The 18874-nt window shown below is 32.1% G+C and overlaps 1 protein-coding gene and 1 long non-coding RNA gene across 2 annotated transcripts in view; both read left to right on the forward strand.

Annotated features, from left to right (window-relative positions):
• The window catches only part of LOC118180012 (putative peptidoglycan muropeptide transporter SLC46), a 72415-nt gene that overhangs the window by 42148 nt on the left and 11393 nt on the right, over positions 1–18874 (forward strand). The window contains exon 7 of the mRNA XM_085825405.1: positions 12893–12976. Coding sequence (XP_085681531.1) covers positions 12893–12976 — 84 coding nt within the window. The remainder of the gene's footprint in view (positions 1–12892; positions 12977–18874) is intronic.
• On the forward strand, positions 4380–10285 carry LOC146995074 (uncharacterized). The gene is made up of 3 exons (XR_015043689.1): positions 4380–4497; positions 7050–7139; positions 10149–10285. It is a non-coding gene; the product is annotated as an uncharacterized LOC146995074 (long non-coding RNA).

Genomic DNA, 18874 nt, shown 5'->3' on the forward strand with positions numbered 1-18874 from the left:
AGAAGACTTTTTTCTAACATATGCATTAGGTTCCTTAAGTTGAAATTTTAAGGCTCTTATATTTTGACTAATGTAAATTAAACCAAACTGGCAAGGAATCCTGTAAATACCCCAGGAATTCATATCCGGAATGGAGTCCCTGAGTATGGAACTCGGAATTTTATTAATGGGAGAATAAACGACCCGAAAGTTAAATTTCTGTAAAATACGCACAATTTTATACCTAATTGATGGAAAGAAGGGAATGACAACAGAAGTCTTATAATCTCCTAAAACAAGAGTGTGCCTTTTGGTGTGTTGAGATGACAATTTTTTAACTGCTTGATTAATAATGTTGGGTGAAAAGCTCCTGTCAATAGCTAGTACTTTTAAATAATTTAGTTCTTCATCAAGAGACAGTTTGGAAGAGCAAATTTGAAGTGCACAGAAAACATAGGAATAAAATGAAGCTAACTTTTGTTTAGTCGGATGACATGCTTTGAAGTGTGGTGGAAGGCAAACCGATGAACGGTAAACCGTAGTACAGAAGTTGGATGTGTTATGTATGACCAGAATGTCGAGGAACTGAATTGCATGTCTCAAGTTCAAAAGTGAACTGTATAGCTGGATGAATGGAATTCATTGTTGACAGAATTTTATTTAAATCATCTTTATTACCTTCAAATAGGGTAAAAGTATAGTCTACGTAACGGAACCATACCGGGAAGTTTGAAGCTTCAAATAATTTTTATTCATAATAATGTATGTAAATATCAGTCAGGATTGGACTGAGAGGTCTTTCCATGGCTAATCTCTCAGTTTGCGTCTAATATTTAAGAATAAAAGGTAGTTAAGGTAAATTAATGTGAAGAATATTATAAAAACAATTTTAAGTTAGCGGGAAGTAAAGATTACGTATACATATCATCTGTTTATATTAGACATTTATAGAAAGAATTTTGGATCTTTTCGATTATATGACAACATACGCCAAACAATTTTATATCGCAAGCTAATTTGATATTCAACTGAGAAAGCATACTTTCATCATCAGCTCATTTTGACAGCTATAAAATTTTCCTAGACATTAAGAAATATATTTCTTAAGTATTTCTTTTGGTTAACAGAGGGCAAAAGAGGTGAATCACATTAAAATATATTACAAACAATGCTCAGGTCAAAAAACAAAACACACTATTACCAAACGTAAAAACGAAAAGTAATTACATATACCTTAGTGTAAAAAAAGGTTTAATACGTGTTGTTCTATAATGAAAAAGATCCTAAACTTCTACTAGCAAAATTTTTCTATATGACGTAATAATTTAAATGTAAAATGTTTGAAATTTTTATGTGTAAAACTTTATAGAACACCTATGAACAATTTAGATTACTTTTCATTGCGTATAATGGTGAAAAAGTTGAGATTTGTTTCATCATATTTAAAGCACAGATACAAAAGGCAGATTGTTTGTTTGGATTATTAGCGACTTCTTATTGGATAAAATAGTCCCTGTTATTTAATTTCCGTCTGGTCTTATGTGACTATTAACTGTGCATATTTCTGAGAATTTCGCATCCTTTCTTCAAAAAAATTATTATATTTTATTCTTATTGAAATTTAATCAACACTCTTCTAATTCAAACTTTTGCTACGTGGTGAAAACATAAAGTTTCAGATTTCATAACTATAGAATTTTCGTACCAGCAACTTTGAAAAATTTATTTCATAATATTATTTACCTTTAAAAAATGGGAAAAAAGTATGTCAAATTAAAATTTAATAGTTGGCCAAAATTCAACTTTAGACTGGTTGACTCGAGAATGACACAAATTTTAATCGAGACTGATTTAAGGGTGATAGTTGGTCTAATTTTAAACTTTTTATTTTATTAGAAAGATTCTGCGATCACATCAGCATCAATATTTAAGAAAATGGAAGCCTATAGCCACATTCCTTTACCACATTATTTTAAATGTATTAATTCTACCGTCATAATATTGCTAAAGGTAAAGCCTAGCTATAATGAATCATAACTTATCTAAGCGATTTTTGTTACTACTTTAATAATGCACATATAATAAATGTGATTTTGAAATAAAGGTAAACAGAATGTTTTACAGAATGAAATATTAACTAGTATAAAGCTGTGAGAGATTTCATAATAGGCTATGAGTACTTATGCGACGTCGAAAAGATTTATGTAATAATTGTTATTTCAGATTAATAAATATAATAGAATATTTCCACAATTTTCATTTCTCAAATTTGGCCCACCAGCGGCCGAGCGGTAAAAGTCGCTGAATACTGGTAGTTCGGTCCGAGGTTCGAATCCCGCGAACGGGCTGGCTGCATGGGCGTTTTCGTGGTTTTCCCCATGTGTAACGTGTATACGAGCCAGTTTCCCTTAGAAAGTCCTCCACGAAGGCATCCCTCCCCTTAGGCAGATAGCCCTAGTGTGCTTTGCCATAATTAAATACACCAACACCAACACCATTTCTCAAATTTAAACCCTGAACTGAATGTAGTTGTCATTTGGAAATATACTCATATAAATTATATCAAAACACAAATTTTAGCTTACTACATAGCGCAACCAATACATACTGTTTACGTATATAGTTTTGAAAGTTTCAGTGTCGTGGCACCACTATATAGCACAAAACATCTTCAGGATGTCCTATTTAAGTCGCAATATCCCGGGACATCCTAAGGATGTCCTGAGGAGATCGTAATTTAACATCCTGAGGATGTCTTATTTAAGTCGCTATGTCCCGGGATATGACAGGATGTCCTGAAGATGTTGATTCTCAGATGTCCTGAGGAGTTCACCAATTTCACATCCTGAGGACATTCATTCTGCATTGTCCGGAGGACTTTCGTTGTCAAACATTTTCAGGATATTTGTTCTTAAATTTACCAGTTTTAATTTTTGGACATTGCACATCTGAAACTTGCACATTATTTTATTTTTCATATGTATTTTACTAAGTTGTTTCTAAATGCTGTACATTAAAAATATTGATATGATTGATGATTTATTCTTGTTATTTTGTTATTAATTTTAACTGCTATTTTTTCTGACGTTTTTAAAAATTTATTTAGTCATGGAAAAGATTTTTTTCAATGGATTAGCATTTTCTAGAATATTTGCAAAATTCTAAATAACATATATTTTTTAAATAAAAAATATATAATTACGGAAACGAATTTTTTTTTAAAATTTGGGTATAGAGACATTAGGTATTTTTTTGGAAGCAGGAAACATGAAAAATTAGCAACTGCCTTCGCCGGGAATCGAAGGACGGACCTCTGGAATACCGGCCCAGTCTGCAGAACCACTACACCACGAAGACACGCTAGGTGTGGTGGTGGTGTATTTAATTATGGCAAAGCACACTAGGGCTATCTGCCTAAGGGGAGGGATGTCTTCGTGGAGGGACTGGCCGTGGACTAAGGGAAACTGGCTCGTATACACGTTACACGTGGGGGAAAACCACGAAAACACCCATGCAGCCAGCCCGTTCGCGGGATTCGAACCTCGGATCGCACTACCAGGGTTCAGCGACTTTACCGCTCGGCCGCTGGTGGGCCGAAGACACGCTAGAAAAGCGGGAGAAATACCTTATATTAATTCTCTTTTTAAAGGTCGACTTTTTTTTTAAGGGGATCCAATCATTAAATCCTGGGTGTGGATATACCTCATCCAACACCTTTTTAATTCGGGCGCCACTGTAGAGACATTAGGATTTTTTTGGGAAGCCGTAGAGATGAAAAATTAGCAACCGCCTTCGCCGTGAATCGAACCACGGACCTCTGAAATACCGGCCCAGCGTGCAGAACTATTACACCACGAAGGCACGCTATGAAAGCGGGAGAAATACCTCATAAGGAAAATTTTTTTCCTTCAATTACAGGACAGAAAATGTTTTTCAATCGCGCTATCCGTTACTGATATTGAATTACAGTCGTGCGATAATTTCGTAGTAAAGATACATCTCTGATGACTATCCAAGATTCTAGAAACTTTGGTCTTATATAGAGATGGTCGTCTTATAGAAATAATGCTTAATATCAATATTTATTGATAATCTCAGAACTATTGGTCACTTTCAGAAGTGGTCGTTTGAGAGGCGATATTCTATATATTTATTTACTGATACTCTCAGATTCCAAAATTTGTTTATATTCTCAGAAATATTGGACGGAAGGTGGTCGTCCCATACATGCAAAATTTTTCATTTCATTGAAAATGAATTCGGCATTATTTAACTATTTCCCTATTAATTAATTAATTAGATAAATAAAAAAATTAGGAAATAGTACTGTTTATTACGGAATAATGTAGGAAGTTCTACAGAACTATATTCTTTCGCGTCATTGCACATTGTATCCGGCAAACTACTAGGTCCTCGTATTCTTCCGCAAATCCGTAAACATCTGTCTGATTTGAAACGAAATCCAAAATGGCTGCGCCATGAGGTTAACTTGTATGGATATTTTTTGTTGCATGAAAGGTAAGTTCAGTTGCAATACTTGTATGTTTACTTTTTTTGCTTTTCGAATTTATGTTATTTATGTCATTTTGACAGTTAAATGTTTCACAGCTTTATGAATTGTTACCATTCTGTCGTGAATTACGTGTATCTCAATGGCTGGCTGTCTTTTCAAATATCTAATTTGCCCTGCTATCCAAATGTTTATGACTGAATTTTTTTAGTCTAGTTTATGCATTCAGTTTCAAAATAATATGTGTGATCAGATTGCTTATTATTTTATTGCAGCAATAAATTTATGTTAAATAGATTGAACAATTGTATAAAAATAAGAGTTTGCATTGTTTTGTCCAAAATATGTATGGTTGAAACATTATCTTAATCTAGTTTGTAATTCAAGTTTTCTTGGGGGTACTGTTCTGTTATTGGGACCAGAATCGGAAATGTATGAACCTGTGTTCGTAAGTATGTGCATAGATGTGTATATGTAGACACACAAACATACAAATATACAAGCATACATAAATACAATTCTGAACCCGGTCCTGATAACAGAACAGTACCTTTTTTTAATCTTTTTTGAATATTTTATAAAAGGATTAAGCATTTTTCAAACTGCATATCATTTTAAGATTCGACTTGCAGGAAGACAAAATATAGTCATTCAATCAAATGCTTATGATTGCTTTTAACATTTTCTCATAAATATTGTTTGCATTTTTATTGTATTTTAGATACTTTAGTTATGTAAAGTGAACGTGAGAATATTAGGAAAGCTGAAGAATATGAATAGCTACCATAATACATGTATTTTTTCATCGAGCCCATTGTTTTAGAAACCAATGCACCATTAATATGTGCTGGCTTATTTCATAGTTATATGCAGTTTAATTTTATGTTCATGTTACTGTAGTATTGTCATTATAATAAAAGTATTTATAATTTTTGTTGAATCTTGCAAGTTACCTAACATTCAGAATTATTACTACCGAATTTTACTGATAGGTTTTTTCGAGTTGACATAATCTGTCTGATAAATAAAATAAACTGGTGTTTAAATTATATGCATTTCTCTTAATGTTTCATTGAAAGTGAGATGGAAATATAAATGCTATCCAGAAAAGTGAATTCTTTTTACAGGAAATAACAAACTGTACTAAATGATTAATGTTTATATCATTTTAGAAATGTCAATATTAAAGTTTCTCCCCCTTCTCTTCTTTGATTTTGAAATAATTTATAATAAAATAATATATGCATAAGTGTAATTAATGTAAAGTGTCATTCAATAATATAATTTATTTTTACTGATATTTTTATATTTCTTATCTGGGTTTTCTTTTGGTGTTAGAAGGAGGAAGAGACTGTAATGTTTTAATTAAGGAAATAATTAAAACATTACAGTCTTTTTAAATAACACAGTTACAGTAATGTTTATTGAAGCAATCAGTACTGTGTGATTGCCAGTGATTGAATAATGTTAAAATGCATTGTTCATAAGGAAATTTGCTTATCTTTGTGTTATAGATTTTATTTTGACACAAGCTGAAATTTGAATTATTGGAAGCACTTTGAAAACCCGAATTATTTCCTGAATCATTAATCAGGCCAATATATAACATGCAAATTTTCATACAAAATTATTTCTTTGAGCATATTATAAAGAGCTCATTTAATTTTATTATTTGTACAAATTTTAGACAAAAGTAGCATGTAACAGTTAAAGATTTATTGAAGCTTACTTGTTACTTGTGGTAACGAAGAAGTGTGAAAGATATTGCCACATTAACGAACATGACGATCATTGATGCTTAGTTTAGTAATTTAATAATATATTGAGAAATGCTGGGAACTTTCAGAAGTAGACATTTCGGAAATGATGGGCTTGATAAGAAATTTACATGGTTTTATTATTTATTCTTTAGTTAAGAATGGATTTTAGATGTTCATGTGAAAGAATTCTGTTTAATTATATGTGAAAGAATTGTTAAAGTTTGGCATTTAAAAAAATGAATTAATAATATGCAATTATCTTTTTATTATACATATATTACTATATATTTCTAATGCACTATGTAAATGTCAGTGCTAAACAATTGAGATACTATTGTCAGGGCAATCTTTTCTTATACATGAAAAATTCTGATACTTTCTTATCATCTGCCCTCACAGCTTCAACTTATGCTAAAACAGCAAGAGTATGCACACGATTATAGCAAACTATGAATATGCATACCACACACATGTATTTACATGCTTTATATTTAATCTTTATTTCTGAATAGTATTCCATTGGATGAAAAATATGTGAATATTGACCCAATGTGTATATTTTTGTGTGTGTGCATCCTAAAATTTCTTGTTTCTTATAAAGTGCTTATTTGAATTACTACTTGTGAACAGAGCAGTAGATATTAACCATAAACTAACCATTTTGCCAATTTTCACAGCTTTGCAGATAGTCAGAAAGCACCAAAATTTGTAATAATGTTAAGTTTAAATGATGTTCTATACTTTTGTGTTAATTTTTCTATTCTATTAATTCTATTACTGTGTTATCAAACTTTCTGCAGGAATTTCAACTGGTTAAGATGTTATTACCATGTGGAGAAGAATTTGGTTTTCAAGCTAGAAAAAATTGCAGCTGAAGGATTTTGTAGAAGGTCAGTCAAACTGGTTTTAGTTAATTATAATTTAATTTTGGGTGAAGAATTCTCAAATTTATTTATCATAAGTGTCTAAAGGTCTTCTAAATTAAATTCTGCTTGTTTTTGAAATTTTTCATGACATTCATTCTTTGATTATTATTATTATTATTTTTTAATTTACTAACTTATATTCAGGCACATAATGTTGCATTTAATGCCATACCTTAAATATTGTAAAATGTTAAAATAATACATTTCACTTAAAAATGGGGTTGTGACAGTAAATTTTCTGTTACATTTAATCATATCTATAAACATTGGTATACATCATTTTTCAATAATCTGTATATTATTTTGTGCATTTCTTTTACATCCAAGATCTGGCATATGACTTGCTTTTCAAACTGATAACATGGTGTAATAATGTAATCTAATGGTTAAAGTTTACTATGGAACGGGCCAAATTTAATAAATTATTCTTTGATAGAAATTTATTCATGTGTTCGGTGTGTCTCATCTCTTTAAATTGCTAAAGTAAATTTTATGTACTTGCGTTTAGGAATTTTGACTGTATCCGAGTAATTTTGTTTCAGTTATTATAACATGCAAAGGAAAAAATCCATTCATAGCTCCGCATTTAAAATTAGTTAATTAAAGTCCTTAATAAAGAGGGACGTTTTGTTGTTTTAAATGTCGATAGAGTTTAATTCAAAAATATGCCACATTAAGGGTTACTTTTTAACCTAATTTAAAATTTTCATTACTTTAACATGTCCAATAAATAATTGTTATTTTAACTCCGATATTGTAATAATATCAAAATTCCTTACTTTTTGATAGGTAATCCAAATGTAAAACAAGAAAAGAAAAAATTAAAATCTAGAAGTATATTTATTTCATACCTCTAACAAATAAAAACAACACAAGCACTTTTTACTGTCTATCTGCATAGTGTGGCATGTCCCGTAAGACTGAGATTTGTATGGTCAAATCCATGTTTCAGTTAAAGGAAAATGCATGCACAGTCTTCTGATTTTCCCTTCGATTAAAGATTCTGTATATACTAGCATAAGAAATATAATAGTTAATGCAGTGTTATACATCAATATTTATAGACAATTATTGTGGCTATGTTTATTATAATTTTGTTCTCTGTAATGGATGGAGTGCCTAAACCATCATGCTGTATAAACAAAACTCAAATCTTCATCTCTGCATACTGCTTCACTAGTGTTTAAACCACTGAAATGGTGATTATGGTAGAACATCTTTGGTAAAAATTTACTCTACTGTAACCCTTGGTGAATCGTTTCTTTTTTTTATATCAAGATCGTCACCTGAGAGGATCGGCACCAATTTCAAGGTGGCCGCTACACAAAACCAAAATAAGAAGTCAAAGACATACACAAACTCTGTGTCCATGTACACATCGACCTATTAAAACAGAGAACTGCACAAACTGGACATTGTGCACTGCCTTAACTTTGTCCATGTACACATTGATCTATTTTCACTTTAAGAAAATCAGAAAGTTAAAAATATCATAGTTACCAGAAAAAATTCGCCACTGTCTTAAAACACAGACAACCAAAAATACACAAACAGAGAGGAATAAGTTACCAAAAATACATATTTCCTAACATAAAAACATTAAACAACAAATCTTCTAACAAAAATTAACACACGGAGACAAAAAAATAAATGAAACGTCATTTTTTTAACATACCTTTTTTTTTCACATGCATATGTTTAGGCTTCCCACCACCATCCTCCAGGTAAGCAATTCAATTAAATTTTTCGTCTCTTAGTCACCTCAGACATACTCAAACGATGGTACTCACACCAAAATAATAAATAGCATGTTCAAAATACAAGACCATACCACTTCCGTGCAACCAAACACAGCAATTGAAGAGAATGGTAAGAACCAAAAACCTGGGACCATACAAAAGGTTTACTATTAAAAAAAGTAGCCCAAAACTAAATTTATCACAGCACGTTGGCAATATTTGCAGAAATAACTCCTTTTTATTGACAAAAAAAAAGTTTTTTTTTTTTTTTTCCCCCAAAGGCTACTTTCGCCAACATTATCAACATTAGGGTTACCGAAAAACTTATTTGACGCAATGGGCTTCCACATTTCACAAACAACCAATACCACTTTGCGATTTTTTCTCAGACAGAAACCAAGGTGTACCATACAGTAAAGATTAGCCACATCTTCATTTACTACTGTTACAAGTACTTCTTTGGTAAATTTCTGCGGTTAAATTCAAAAGTTTAAAATTGCATTAACATGATCAGATTCAGAATCATAGCTAGGGTTTTCAGCGCTCAGGGACAACTGAAGATTTTGCACCCCCTACTGCTTGCCAAGGATGGAAAACATTTAATTCTAAAATGTTCTAACATCAGTTTGGCACCCCTTGGATTCTGCACCCAAGGACAGATGCCCCCCTCTAGCTACGTCCCTGATCAGATTTTATTTTCTGCACATAGCTAACAATTACTTATGTGTTGTCTGATAAATGTTACCAGATGCAGTTAATTATTTTTTACTTGCCAATCTCATGAGACAAGTTTTTTTGCTCCTGCAAGACTTTACTTTGTGTTGCAAAATAAATTCATTCTCACTCTTTTTGGACTTGCCTACACATTAAATTTAAAATAGTTTTATGAATAGGTAAGATGTGATTATCATAATTTTGTTTCTCTCTTTATCTTGGCAACTTTATATGTTGATTCAGTATCCAGGTTACCTACCAGTGGCTGACTGATAAAACTGCTCATATGTTCAGCTGGTGGTTTGAGTTTATTTTCTGACATAAAAAATTTTAAAAGGCATCCCCCATATTATTTATTTTACTATAATCGAAAAATCAAATAATTGCTACTCTGTTTATAGGTACTAAATGTTAAAATATTTTAAATGCTTCCTTTAATTTGCATTCTAATAGTCATTTGTTTAAATTTAATTATGAATTATATTCACATGTAGTAATTGTGAGTGTTTTTTTATTTTAGGTGCTGTGAAAGGCAATGACAGAGATCCAATTTATCAAGAGTTCTTATATACATAAGAATACATGGATATAACATTGTTTTTCATGAATTCAAATAAAATGTGATAAATTGGATTAATAAAAACTATTTTGAATTTTGAAAAGTGTTTTTCCTCTGTTAATCATAATATAGTGCCATAAATTTCTGAATGTGTTTATTTTTCATCCAAATAAATAGCTTTACAAAAATTTGTCATATTAATAGATACTGCATAATTTAGCATTATTATAAACATTTATTATAGCAGATTTAGCTGAACTACTTTTTTAGTCTCTTTGCAGATGAAGTCACAAAGGTAAGTGGTTAGATATTTTTCTGTATTCCCCATTAAGTAATTTTATCTGGTAAATTATCATTACTTATATAGTACAGGTGAAAGAATAAGCTTTCCTTAAAGATGCAAAAATTTGCAGATATTCAAAAAAATTGGTATACATAAAAAAGTTCTTAAACTGCCACATATGCGAAACTGAAAATGTTATATATGAAATAGTTCAGAAATATAAATATTTTCACTATTTTTTAACTATAATTCACTGCATTTGTTATATATAATCACAGTTTAAGGTAGCAGTACTTTTCTCACTGTGATTTCTCATGTATTTTGATTTATAAATACACGTACATAAATCCACGTATTTTGATTTCTCTTTTGAGACCGAATAAAAAATGAACTAAACATTCTCGTTGACATTGAGAGTTGAATAAAAGCTCACCTCGAAATAAAATGAATTAATAAATTTATGGAAAATTTTACATTGCATATATTGAGCAGAAAGAGTAAACTGAATATACTTAATGGAATTAATAATTGGTAGAGTTGATAGCAGAATAAAATGCCTTAATTGCATGGTAAACAGTAGATCTTTTGAAGTTTTTCTATGTTGCGTAAAATGCAGATTTAAATTTTTGATATTGATTGTCATATAAATGGCAATTACTGTTTTATTTTGCTCTGAAATGAATGGTTAGTAATAAAATTCTGGATGAGACAACCTTTAACATGCGCTAGAATTTACAAAGTTTAATTTGGTGCTGATTTCAACGGGTAAATTTCATTTTACTGAATTTTGCGTAAAATAATACCAATGAACCATTGCAAATTATTTTCAGAACTTTTTTTTTTTAATCTAAAAGGGCTATTAGTTTTGAAATGTGACTTCATATCGTCACTCATAAACTTGTTTCGCTTTTCATTCAAGTCTTGCCATTTGGCAAAATTTAACATATTTACCTTTAAAATCTAATACATTATTGACCAACAAGCCAAGCTATTTAAAAGCATTACACACAGTTCTTAACAATGCTTTTTTTAAATTTTTAATCTGATTGATTTAAAATGCATTTAATTCATGATATATCTAATTGAAAACATTTTAATATTTCTACATAATTACATGATATATTTCTTCATTTTTCAAATATATAGAAGACATATAACTTTCTGGTGTCAGTATCTTATAAAATGTTTTGCTATTTCCACTGCCCCATCTGTATTGATAATCTATGCATTCATAAACTTTTAGCCTCTTTGAGAGACTGCTAAAATCTGAGGCCTTTCAGATTTTTTTTTTTTTTAATTGTGTGAGCAGAAAGATAGAATTTTAGAAGAGCTTCTTGAGTTACCTTTTGAATGATATAAAGAATTGTTAACATAATGTCAAATTTTTACAACTAAATATTACATATATAAAAAAGCCTGCATTCTCATGTTACGAAAACATATTTATTTATTCTGAGGCTAGGAATTGATTTAGTTTTAAAAATACAATTTATTCCTTTTAAGAATTTCCCAACAGTGTCATCAAAACACTATAAATTCCTTACATGTTTTAAAGAAAGATGATTCATTTATGTAAAGATTATTAAATGGGTAATTTTATTATTCAATTTTTAATACAAATTAACTGAAATTAGAGACTGATTTTGTAAAATAATTTAATTATGAATAATTCAATTTAGGGGCTATTGGATGTTTAAAAATGATCAAAAGATTTTTAATATCTTAAAAATAAAAGCAAAATTTTCAGTTTTATTCACTGGAATTTTCCTCTGTATATATACTGGGATGTGACACTAAGCAGTAGAGAGTATGTATATTTAAGAGGTTAAAGGGATATTGTAACTAGTGTTTCAAATCCTAATAACATCCCGCACGATGTCGATGGGACTTGGTTAGGATGTCCTGAGGATATCCCGGGATGTGACATTAAGCACTCGGGAGGAGGTTCGCGGGATGTCCTGAGGATGTGCGCATATCCCGCGAGCAACATCCTTGGGATATCCCAGGGATGTTTTTGTTCTATGTGGGTAACGGTGTAACGGTCATTATTGTAAATTGATGTAGTGGGTGTGGACATCATTTGTGTTTACGAATTTTTGATTTTGTGTTCGTTGTTATTTTGATGTATTCAAAGTCTTAAAATTGTTTGATATAAGTTTATAGGGTATATATTATTACATGAAATTGTTATTATACATTTGCCTATCATATTTTTTTTTTTTTTTTTTTTTTTTTTTTTTTTTTGCAAATGTTAATAATATTTTTTCAAACGTTGAAATAAAAACTTGATTTAATTTTTTAGTATTTTCCTATTTTATTTGATATCAGTTCTAATGCATTTTTGACTTAAGAAAATAAAAATTAAAATTAAGTGTTAAAGAATTTAGAGTTAAAAAGTTTCTTTCTCTTGTTTTCTTTATAGCATGGTTTGGTGGAATGTTAATTGCTTGTGGAAGTATCGCTATTCGATCGAGGATATCGAAATTAGTCAATCGAATGGAATTGGGTAATATACTGCAATTTTTAATCCTTTTTTCCTCATGTATTTTCAATGCTTGACGCATCCTACGTTAGGAAAAAAATAGTTTCTTGTTCTTAAAAAAAGACAATTCCAGCTTACACTTTACATCAAAGAGGAAGTAAAATACTCTAACATGTAATTACTATACTAAATGTCGTTTGAAGTTACTTTATTAAATCTTGAACCTTTTTATGAATTCATTCCTAGAATTTTATAGATAAGCTTGAGTACTGAAACGGAAATGTGGTATCATCTAATATTCTTAACGACATCTTCAAAACACTTTTAGGAATTTTAATACAATGTGTTTTAGCCTTCAAATTTTAATAAAAACGTATCATTTTTGTAACGAGATATTAATATGAATTTCTATTTAGAGCAACATAAAAAAATTTTTATAAATAAAAGTTTTATAACGCATTTCTCTTTCAGCAGTAAAAGAAAAAAGTTACTGTCATAAATTTTGATCCTCAATTATCTTACTTGGGCAAAAGATTGAAAATGAGCCAAAAATCTATCTGCTTGCAATCAAGCAAATAATGGGAACCAATTTCGTGTACTACACATGCAAACAAATCATGTATCAGGGTTGGGCTCTTTTTTGTAGTCTCCTCTCAGTAGTTAGAAGCTCCTTGTTCGAAACCAGCAGGGACTCGAAGAGATTAAGAAATTGTTTCTCAGATTAACAACTTATTCTTATATAAAACGACCCATTTTCCTATATAGAGCAAATTCAATATTTAGGTATTATTTTAGATTTTTATTTTATGTGAAAGCCCCACATTTCATTTATCTAAATACCGAGCACGTCAAGCCACACTTTTTCTCCTGATTGCTCGAAACAGCGTTCTATCTATCAGTAACAAATTTCTCATCTGTAAAACATCTCATGTCCCGTTATTGCTTACGTATTTACATATACTATCTGGAGATATGCATATGATTCTTCTACTGAAGGAATCGAAGCTGTGCAGAATTATTATTTTTAAGAAAAGCCACACAGTGTAGGCGGTTTATTAGCAGTCAAGTATTCCACGGGTAATAATATCAAATTCATTAAAGCCATCATCGCTTATAAGGTAAAAACTTTCATAGAAAATTCCCATTGTAGGAACAACACAATTTCTGTAATATATTATAAATATAGGTATTTTCTCCCACCTTTTTGCATGCCTTCATGATGTAACTGGAAGCACGCTCGACAGGTACTTGGGAGGTCCGGATTTCCAATCACGGAGAGGGCATTTCACATGTTTTACGTTTCTGCATTTATGTAACCTGATGACTCTAAGGTCCGAACTAAAATGCGGTGGACGATAACTTGTCGCCACCAGAATTTGGCGACTTAACTCCCTGGTTTCTAGTCAACCTTTAAAAGGAGGGAGTGTCTAAGGTATTTTCTCTCGCCTTTCCTAATGCCTTTGTGGTGTAACTGGAAACACGCTCGACGCGTGATCGGGAAGTCCAGAAATCGAATCCCGACGAGGGCAAGTGCAGATTTCTTCAATTTCAAGACATCGAAATAGTTTAAGAGACTTTACAAGTGGCGCCCGAACTAAAAGGTGGTGGACGATAATTCGTCACCGCTAAGCTTTGGTGATTGAGCAAACTTATTCACAGTCACCCTTTAAAAAAGGGAAAGTATGTAAGATATTTTCTCCCTCTTTTCCGCATGCTTTTGCAGTGTAACTGGAATCACGCTCGACGCGTATTCGGGAGGTCCGAAATTCGAATCCCGGCTAGGGCATTGCACATTGTTCACGTTTCTACATCAGTAGTGACTGTTTAACTAAAACGGCCCTAATTTCCAGACACTCCTGTTAACCTAAGACAGAAAAAAGAAACTTCATCAATAATTTTACTAAAATTCCCCACCTCACCTGCCTATTTAGCAGTCCTCTTGAATTGCATGGCTCTCAAATGAGACCACTACATCCTTAAAACTCTCACTTTTTTCAACCAATATTTCCCAATTATTTCCACTGCCGCCCAGTCTCGTGCCTGAGCTAGTCAGCTAGGCATCAAAAGGTACGTGACTGAACATCGACTAGATTATTAGGTTCCTCCTCCTCAGAAATACTTGCGACATGTTATCGCTTTCGTTAGTCTGCTGATATGCTGAGATGACCCGCTGTCCTTTATGCACATAGAACTAAACTCTAACTACGAACCTTCCATATGCTAGAGTCATCACTACTCGAAAATCTCCGTACATGTAACTCTGAGATAGTGCAAAAACGCAGGATCCATTTCAGCGAACTGGGTTCAGCCATGTGTTTTCTAAAATGGAATATTTACCATAAAATACTTAATATAGTAGTTTTTTTTAAACAGGAGACGTGATAAATAAGCAATGCCCTCGCCGGGACTCCAACCCTGAACCTCTCAAAACGCGTCGAGTGTGCTAACTGTTACACCACGAAGGCATGTTGGAAGGAGGGAGAAAATACCTTATAAAGTTATATGAGGAAACCAAGAAAATAAAAAGAAAGGTTTCATTATCGCCTATAGAGGAGGTGTAACGAAAGTTCTAGATCAAAGTCGAATCACTCATAATCCAAAAAACGAGATGCATGGCCTGGAGGGTTTTCCATAAATTTTAATAAACTTAATATTTACATATGTACAATGTAGGCTAAAATGCCTGAATCGAATATTTAAGGCTCAAAAGGCAAGAACTGAATAGTTCCAGCTAAAATCTAAAATCGAATTCTGTTGCGTAGTGCATCGAAATTCTACCTTCAAGAAGAAGAATATTTTTTCAAGTCAATTGTTCAGAAGGGAAAAGGTTAAGTAAGCCAATAGTTGGACTCCTAACGCCATCTCTTGGCGATATCAAAGAATATTCCTTAACACACTCCCCACCTGAACTCTGACAAGAGTTCATCTAATTCAGTTATACATGCAATCAAGTACATAAATCACTATTCTATAAAAATATTAAAAAATACTAATTAGTCAAATACTTCAATTCCAATACAGGTTATACACTTCATGTATCAAATAATAAATGTTATAAATGAACTAAATTTTAAAATATTTTCCACTTAATTGAACAAACTTAACTAACGATATTCAATTTAATCATTAATAGACTAAAAAAGAAAAAAAGCATAACTAAATCGTTAAAGTTCAAAATATCTAAAGTTCAAGAGGATATAGATGTTGAACAGTACGTTTTAAAATCCCATTACCAGTTTTTAATTCGAATGATCGGTCTTTACCATCACGTCCAGGAATAATTTTTATGATTCTACCAAGTTTTCATAATAGTTTGTTTTTATTATCTCCTTCAACTAAAACAACATCTCCTACTTTCAGTTCTGGTTGAAGTTGCGGATTCTTCAAGAAATGGGCAGTTCTAAGATCTAATAAATATTGTTGCTTCCATTTCCACCACAACTGTTTTAACAGCAATTCTTGATAACGCTTTCTTTTTAACAGCGTTTCTCTTGTCGTTTCGCTACCGATGATTCTAGCAAAGGTCAAAGGATACTTCAAATCAGTTTGTCCAATGTTTAAGAAGTGCATTGGAGTCAACGATTGCGGCTCGTCACTGTCGTTGTAAACGTAACTTAGAGGTCGTGATTTAAGAACTGACTCCACTTCGACAAGTAGTGTAGACATTTCTTCGAAAGTCAACAATGCTTTTCCTACGATTTTTCTTAAACATTCTTTAACAGATCTAACAAGTCTCTCATAAAACCCTCCCCACCATGGGGCTCGTTCGATTATAAATTTCCAATGGATTCTTTCTTTGGCAATGAAATTCTTGAATTTGTCATCTTTTAAAACTTTTGAAAAATTCTCAAGTTCTTTCTTTGTCCTCTTAAAGGTCTTTAGGTCTTGGCGTTGTCAGAGTAGATGATTACGCAGTTTCCTCTTCTGCTCAAAAATCTACGAAATGCAAGTAAAAAGGATTCTGTTGACATATCTGATACAAGTTCTAAGTGTACAGCTGGGGTTACTGCACAAACGAACAAAACAATATAGGATTTTCGAGTGTCTTTAGAATTCTTTACGTAAACTGGTCCGGCGAAATCAATTCCACAGACTGCAAATGGAGGCGATTCTTGAATTCCATCCTTTTGTAAGGGTGCTGTCATCTGGTCTGCTGGTTTAGCTAAATATTTTTGGCAGATTATACAACCTTTTAATGCTTTTTTGACTAACTGTCGTCCTTTAGGAATCCAGAAGCGTGATCTGACTTTAGCTAAAGTTGCAGCAATTCCTCCATGCATTATCTTCTCATGTTCTTTGCATACAATCAGAATCGTTAGTCGAGAATTTTAGGTAAGATTATTGGATGTTTATTATCTAGTAAGAAGTCAGAAAATTCCAGTCTTCCTCTCAACCTCATGATTTCCTTTTCATCAATGTAAGGAAGAAAATTGTACAAAGGAGAATTTTTTCCAACTGAATTACCTTCTTTGAGGGATTTATATTCTTCGGCAAAAAACTTCCTTTGCTCTGATCTTATCCAGAAATTTTCTGCTTCTTGTAACTCTTTAGCTGTGAGAGTTCCTTGAATGTCGCTAGTTTTTCTTAATTTTCTAATGAAACATTTTGTTCAAGCAGTGACTCTTAACACCTTCTCTAATTTGCTATATTTTGATATGTCGAAAAGATCATCTGCACTTTATTCGATTGTACATTCAAAGTTAATGTATATCACCGGATCCCTTTCGGTATTCCAGCTTGTTTTCATCTATTGTTTCTTTACTATCTAATCTTGGCCAAAGTTCGTGAGGGAGCTGAAGCCACTGGGGACCTTGCGTCCAAATGGTCTCATTTATTAACTTGGAAATCTTCGTTCCCCGAGATACGAGATCTGCAGGGTTGTCGACACCTGGGCAATAATGCCAATCTTGAGGTGAACTCAATTTTTGTATTTCTTCGACACGGTTCCTGACAAAGGGTTTGAAGGCTTCAGGTTGTTTCTGGATCCAAAAATAAGTAATTGTTGAGTCTGTCCAAAAATAGCACGGAATTCTCAATTTCAGTGCTTTCAGAATATTGCTGACTAACTTAACTGATAACAATGCCCCCATTAATTCTAGCCGCGGTAAAGTAAAGGATTTTAGTGGGGCTACCCTATTTTTAGAAGAGACAAAGGCCGTTTTGATTTCTTTATTTTCTGTCGTGAAACGTAAATATGCGACTGTACCATAGGCTTTGACACTTGCATCTGAAAAGCAATGTAGTTCGAGATTTTCGACATTAATGTTCGAGTGCATGAAAAGGTAACGCGAGATGGAGAATTCAGCCATTTGAGGTAGCTCTTCACACCACTTTCTCCATTCAGAGGACAAATCTTTAGGTAACGGTTCATCCCAATCTATTTGTGACAACTAAATCTTCTGTATTAAGCACTTTATTCTAACAGTGAAAGGTCCTAAAATTCCAATCGGATCGAATATCCGACCCAACACTTGTAGAAGAAATCGTTTTGTTTCTATTGGTTTAGATGTGAAAGACAATAAGTTCCGAACATCAAAAGACAGTAAGTCCTTTGAATTATCCCATGCCATACCTAAGACTTTGAATGGGAAATTTTCTCTATTAAAATCTTCAGGATTTTCATCTGGAACGATACCCTGTTTTACCCACAATTCATGTAATTGTATTGAGTTACTATGCCATTTGTAAAGCTGCATACTTGCTTCCTTAAATATTTGGACCGATTCTAGACTCGTAGTTAATGCTTCATTGATCGTTGGTTGGCTTCCAATCACATCATCTACATATACGTTCACATTCAAAAAGTTAACCGTTGTAGGATAAAGTTTATTATATTTTTTCAGATGATGTTTAATGGTAGCGGCTAATAGAAATGGACTACTATTTATTCCGAATAAAACTCTAGTGAACCTATATATGTCA

Source organism: Stegodyphus dumicola, chromosome 10, assembly GCF_044657685.1.
Source record: "Stegodyphus dumicola isolate Sdum_Otavi_A_Nest chromosome 10, ASM4465768v1".
Lineage (NCBI taxonomy): Eukaryota > Metazoa > Arthropoda > Arachnida > Araneae > Eresidae > Stegodyphus > Stegodyphus dumicola.